Here is a 6,847-nt window from a genome sequence, read left to right as displayed (position 1 = left end):
TCTAAACCATCATATATTTAACTTATATTATCTGTGATAGGATATAAAAAAACATTTATGCTAAATATGATAAATTTTAATCTTTAAATAATTATACTTCACCACACAAGAAAATGAATTAAAAAAAAAAAGCCCAAGTTTAAAATTTTAAACGCGGATGTGTTGCTAATAGTTATACTTCATCATATATTTAACTTATATTGAAGGGGCCATCAGTCTAGCCCATATGAGCTTTGAGAAAGTTGAAGGCCACATTTTCAATCTGTCAACAGTCAAAGTTTGCAAACTTAACAAAATTGACCCAAAAGTCAAAATTGCAATTCTTATTACGTTCCCTTTTGAGTATACTTGTTTGCTTATCACGAGAACGACGAAGCCTTCGCCTTTGGCCGACGACGCCTCCGTCTTTGGCCAACGACGCCTCCGCCTCCGGTCTCCGGTCGACGACACAGACGAAGTCTCCTACTCCGGCCTACAGCCGCTTCCGCCTCCTCCTTCTTTGACGTTGTTTACAGGTACGATTGTTCATATAGTTTGTAAACATCATCGACTCTATTTAAGCTCAATAGAATTTATGTTTGCAGAGCTTTTATAGATTTTGGTAGTACTAGTGCAATGCTGCTAGTTGGCTAGGAGTCGATAATGGTTATACTGTGTAAAAGTATATATGCTACTCAGTTGTTGGTTTATTAGACCATAATCAGAAAATTTTCTAGTAATCGACAATTTCAACTGGTCTATGATATCATAATCATATTAATTTCTATTAACCTACTTCTGCTTATGATTATTTGATTATTAAGGGACCAATTAATGATCAGTTTAAATGGATAGTAACAGAACTAATTATGAAAAGGTAGTGCAAATTTACTTCATTACTTGTATACTCTTTTATTTATTATTTCATTGAATCTAAAATAAGTATATCCTACTATACATTGTTTTTACAGCTGATTATCCACTAATCACTTTCAAAACACACATCCAAACACTCCCCAGATACAAAAAAACTTGTCTTCTCAATCCCTGTAATGTTAGAGTTTAGTTATTTAGTTTAATTAATAAACTAGACAACAGTACTATTTTCCATAATCAAATAAGCTAATTATTGTATTTCTATAATTATAATAGGTCACAATCATACTTTAATAATTAAGCAACTGTATAAGTAGGGATCAAGTATTATGACTGATTAAACGTCATTAGGTAGTATATATTTTTTGAATTTCCTTTATTTTCAATAAAGATAATACCAGCCAAAATCTTGTTGGCTTTCACCGAATCTCAAGATAATGCATCTACCTTTTCTTATTATATGTATTATCTATAACATCGTATTTCCTTTTCTGGAATAGATCCTAGAGGCAAACCACATATACATTATACAGTTTAGGATTAATAGCCTATTTATTATATGTTTGTGGTTCAGATTTGGATCTGTTACATTCCATGGCCTATTTCTTAGATTCTACTGTTTCACATTTATGATTTTACAATATCTCCTCATTCTATGGTTATATGTTTTCTCTCTTCTATAGAAACAGCTATAGTTATTCACCGTTTCTCCCAATGGTAGAATTACCAGATTTTTACAAAAGATCCCTTCTCTCACCCCCTGTACCTCCTATAAGTACTGCGTGTAACAAACTAAAACAAGGTAAAATATCTAAATTACCCCTGCACTAAGAAGATGCTCTTTTATTTTGCTGATTTCCCACATTACCCTTATCTAAAACCTTGTCCTCAAGGTGGATAGAAATGACGTATAGCATCCAAAATCTCCCCTGTACCTCTAGCTTCTCATTGCTTAGTGGCCGTTTCTTTTTGACAATGGATTTAACTTGAACCAAACTTAATAGATTCAGATATATGAATGTTTCTTTTTTACTTAATATATAAATCATGACTTAATATGCTAAGTGAAGATACGGATACTTTATAGATTTAGATCTTCATTTCCCAGATAACAATGATAGATATGAGATTATGCCTTTATTTTGTATTATTTTTAAATATGAAACCATTTATTATTTAAATACTTTAAAATAGAACCGTGAAGACATAATTCATTATTTTAACAATCAAATATATCTATAGTGTTTTTTTTTTTTTGTAATTATATTTTTTATAATCATATATTTGACTATTATTAAATTGATAAGTTATTTTATTGTAAACATAAATTTTATAAAAGAGGGTATAATCATCATTTATTCCTATTCAGACATTTTATTAATTCTAGAAAAGAAACAACCTCTAACTATATTCGACTAGGCATCCCTACATATTCAGTCCCTTAGTTCCCATCAAGGCATTAGCAGGAAGCCAAGTACCTCATATATCCTCACTCACTTGAGGCTTCTGTGGATCCTTTACCCTATGGAATCAGTGCAGGGGCTCTTTGGTCAGTCACTTTTTATTTATTTTCCACTGATTTCTAAAGTGGATTTATCAATAACATTAAGCAAATCATCTTGGGAGATCTCCCGTGTCTTTGTTATCTTGTGTTTATTCTTATGGACTTTTCGTTGTTTGATTGCACTTTTTTGGTATGAGTTTTTTATTCTTATGGATTTTTAATTGTTCGTTGTTTTATTCTTTCATGGATTCTTGAATTTCCAAAGCCTTTTCAAGATTCTGAGATCTACAAAGGTTGTATATGAGGATGTTGTATGTGGAAAGATTAGGTGATGCATCTTTTTCAAGATTCTTTCATGGATTCTTGAATTACCAAAACAGTCTATACAAACATTATACAGAACATCAGAGTTGCTTCTCATTTCATATATATATATAAAAAAAGTGTCATAATCTTCTCATTAGTTGGATTAAGTCATAATCTTTAACATATCTTTACCCTCATCATTTTCTATGATCATTTTTATGCTCATTTTCTTATCAACAGGTCTGAGGTTATACATCGGTTGTTTATTTTAGTATTCGAAATGATATATCTTTTTATAAATTTTAACAAATCGTTGTTGTTTATTTTGTTTTAGGGCTGTTACAAGGTTTAAAAAAAACAAAAACCAACAAATCACGTTTGTGTCCAATGACTTGGATTTTCCCCAAGGTAATTAATCTTATTAACTAATATATATATATATATATATATATATATATATATATCCGAAAAGAAAACTCTCATACGTATATAATTGTTTTAGTGTAATCAACAATTGTCCGATTAGGAGTGTGGTTACTACGTTATGAACTGGATGCATGAGTTTGTACTTTTTCGACAACATGGATTTCCGAAAGTAAGTATATTGTTAGATATTTTTTTTCATTTTTGTTTATTGTACTAAAGGCTCACCTTTGTTAAATAACAAATTTTTTATCTTAATTTGTTTGTAGAACATTTGGAAGGACAAAAAACCATTTTCTAGTGAGGAATTAGACGAAATTTTTTTTATGGAAAATGAGATATATAAAAGTAGGATGCTATATTTTGTGTTTTATTGTGGAAGTTTGCAGATTTCCTATTATGGAGGTTGCTGTCCCTTGTATTTCATGTTGTATTTGCTCATATTTTTTATGTTCTGGAGAAGTTTTCATCCTTGCATTGCTATAGATGAAGTTGTTAATGGCAGGAAGGTCCTACAATTTGAGTTTTCTTCATTAAAAGTTATTTCAGATTTTGAATCCTAAGTTTTCTTGTTTTTGTAGGCATACAATGAATCAGCCACAAAGGGGAAAAAGAGGTTAGAGGTGTGACATTAACAAATTTAAGAATGTTTTTATGTTTAATGAACTAGGTATACAAATGATAGTCTTTTAGATTGTATAGACCATAGTCTGAAAGAATATTAATGTTTTTATATTTAATGAACTAAGTTCAATGTAATTTTTTTTTCTGTTTCTGAAAATGAAAACATGATCAATGATGTCCCACTTCTTATGGTTGGAATGGAATCATATAGTAGGTTTGTATTTTGTAGAGATTGATCCTTGAGTTACAATTCACATGGTAATCATATAGTAGCTTTGCAGAAATTGAAGAGTTTGTTTCAGTTGGAATGGTGATCCATGTGTTCCACAGCATCCATGGAGTGGAATTGGCTGTTTAATAAGGCTGGAATAGCTAATGCAAAGCCAGAATGGGGAATGGGGATGTGAGACATCAAGTACTGTTGTGTATTGGTGTATTAGATGTGTATATATGGCGTATTAGATGATTGTATGCGATGGTTGTAAAAAGTAGATAGGATACATATAGTACGGTTAAATAGCCGTACTCTATTATGCATGTAATCTAATTCACCCCTCTACTAATACGCCCTCTATGTACGTACTATATTCATAATTTCAACCGTACTCTATTAACCTTTTTCTAGTAGTGTAAAGAGCTTCGTCATCAAGGATATGATGATATGGATTGATATTAAGAGACTTCCTTTGTGTGCTTGGAGTTGAAATGCGTTCAAGAATATCAGTGGGAGGAATTGTGCTCTTGGATGATGATTAAGACAAGAATGTGGGTTATGGTGAAGTTTCCATTAATACAACGTGTAGTGATAATGTATCGGAGATAGTGATTGTGGTTCTTGATGGGATAGATTATCAACTTCGAGCGTGATGAATTTCTGGGTGGTTTCCCTCATTTGATAAAGATCAGGACTCAGAATAAGAATTTATTGAAACTCGTGTTTTATGATAATTCAGGTGTAGATGATGATAACAATTGTATGTATGATAAGGATGAAACGAAAAGGGTCATTCTGAATATGTTTGAGGAAGAAAGACCTATAAATGCTACTGAAGTAGAGGAAAATATATTCCATGAAATGGTTCAAAATGTTAAGATGGTGGGGAATGAAAAATAGATCATTCGTGACATAAATAAGAAACAATTTGATTTTTTTCGAACAACAAATTTTATAAGAAAATGTAAGCAAAGAGCAAACGAGAACAAACCAAACACCAAACGTTCAAAAAAACACACAACGAAACAAATCTAAAGGCAAACCTAGGATTAGAAAATCAACCTACATAACTAATCTTCTTACTTCTAGTTCTATTCCAAACCCATAAAAACAATTGATTAAGAACTTTGTCCCATAAATACCGCTTCTTAAACCACATTGAATCAAACACAATAGAGTTTCTGAGCAACCAAATAAACCACCAAGTAGTAAAGAAAACACCTTCCAAATACAGCTTGCTAGATGACTGCAACTTCAAAGAACCAAACCAAGACCACTAATCTTCAAAGAAATTAAACGCTGAAAAATTAATATCCAACCAGTTCGAAATCTTATCAAACAAAACAACAACCACATGACACCCAAAGAATAAACGGTTGACATTTGCCAAAAACTCATCACAATTCGGACATAACAAGGAATCAATCTCCACACCTCTACTAACCAAGTTATTTTGCACGGGAAGACGGTTTAAAGATAACTTCCAAACCATAACATTGACTATGATAGGAACCAACTTGTTCCAAAGAGAAGACCTGTCCGAGATAGGCAAAGACAATTTGTTAATTAGAAATCTAGCGGAAGCAAGAAAATAATCATTGAAACTGTCTAAGGACCACCACCACCGATCCTTTAAGGTAGACAAAGAAACCGAGGCCAACAAAGAAAGCAAATCAACCCATTGGCAAGACTCAGTCCCCGTGTAATGACCCAAAACACAAAACCAAAATTTTTTGTTTTCATATTAAATAAAACATCACCCATACATATTTATCAAAACAAAAGGGAAATCATAATGTATTCATAATCATCCAAAACACATCAGAGTCAAACAAGTGAAAAGTCATGGTGTGTGCGATGTGATCATCCCAAACTCTTCCCCTTCGATCCGGAAGTACCTAAAACATAAATTGAAAATCGTAAGCACGAAGCTTAGTGAGTTCCTAAAATACCGCATACCATACATATACGCCAGCTCAAGGTTGTGCGGGGTCTATTTCACCCCTAAGTCTATTTCAACTCATGTGTCGGCCCAGGGCCGTAACGGGTCTATATCATCCCCCGAGTCTATTTCAACTCATATGTCAGCACAAGGCTGTACCGGGTCTATTTCACCCCACATACATAAAGCAAACAGGTACATAGACATACAACACATACAACAGGAGTCACAAAGACTACAAGCACATAACATATCCTAGTGTCCTACAATATAGTGAGCAAACTCACCTCAGTCCGCTGATAAGTTGAATAAATGCTCGCGCTGCTGTACCGTAGAATTCCACACTAACCAATCACATAAAACCCTAATTAATAATTAGGTCATAATCCAAAACCGGGGGTTCTAATCCAACAATCCTGACCCCTAGGGTAAAAAGACTATTTTAGCCTTCTCCCATTATCAACCCATAAACTAAAACCTAGCCCAAAAGAAATCCAATCCCAAAAGAGGACCAAAATCAACTCAGCCCACTATTAGCGCGTACACATGGCGTACCAGGCTCGTATGCCCCATGTACGTGGTCCGATCCAGAATTAGGGTTCGAATCCAGTACGCCCAACGTACTGGTTAGAGACCCTTTTCTTGCCCAAATGTCTTAAACACTTAAGGGTTTAAAGTCCAAACCCCATAACAACATCATAGCAAGGTCTTAATCCATAAAGTCGAAGACTTTAGGCTTTTGCTTAATAAGGTCAAATCTTGGATTTTAACATACTAACTTCATGAAACGACCATCAATCCTTGCATGGTTGAGCTTAATCCATCAAGACACCATTTTTATGCACAAAGTACATCAGAAACACTAAGATCTATCATCATAACCTTCTGAAGTAGCTTATATTCTCAAGAAACACCTTAAGGGACCAAAACAAGCCAAAAACCTTAACTATCTAGAACGAAAAGATGAATCAACAAGGTA

General features: G+C 33.2%; 1 protein-coding gene across 1 annotated transcript; it reads left to right on the top strand.

The window, feature by feature from the left end:
• The first annotated feature begins 226 nt into the window (after nucleotides 1–226).
• Nucleotides 227–4,382, top strand: LOC145122231 (uncharacterized). Its single transcript, XM_079057866.1, has 6 exons — nucleotides 227–515; nucleotides 3,000–3,073; nucleotides 3,192–3,260; nucleotides 3,478–3,597; nucleotides 3,670–3,704; nucleotides 3,983–4,382. Exons 1-6 carry the CDS (start codon nucleotides 227–229, stop codon nucleotides 4,068–4,070), a joined length of 675 nt encoding a protein of 224 aa, XP_078913992.1. The 3' UTR covers nucleotides 4,071–4,382.
• Nucleotides 4,383–6,847: the final 2,465 nt, after the last annotated feature.

This window comes from Lactuca virosa, chromosome 6, assembly GCF_052849685.1.
Source record: "Lactuca virosa cultivar CGN04683 chromosome 6, Lactuca_virosa_CGN04683_v6, whole genome shotgun sequence".
Taxonomy (NCBI): Eukaryota; Viridiplantae; Streptophyta; class Magnoliopsida; order Asterales; family Asteraceae; genus Lactuca; species Lactuca virosa.
The sequence above is the reverse complement of the archived record's forward strand: the minus strand, read 5'-3'. Positions and strand labels throughout refer to the sequence as shown.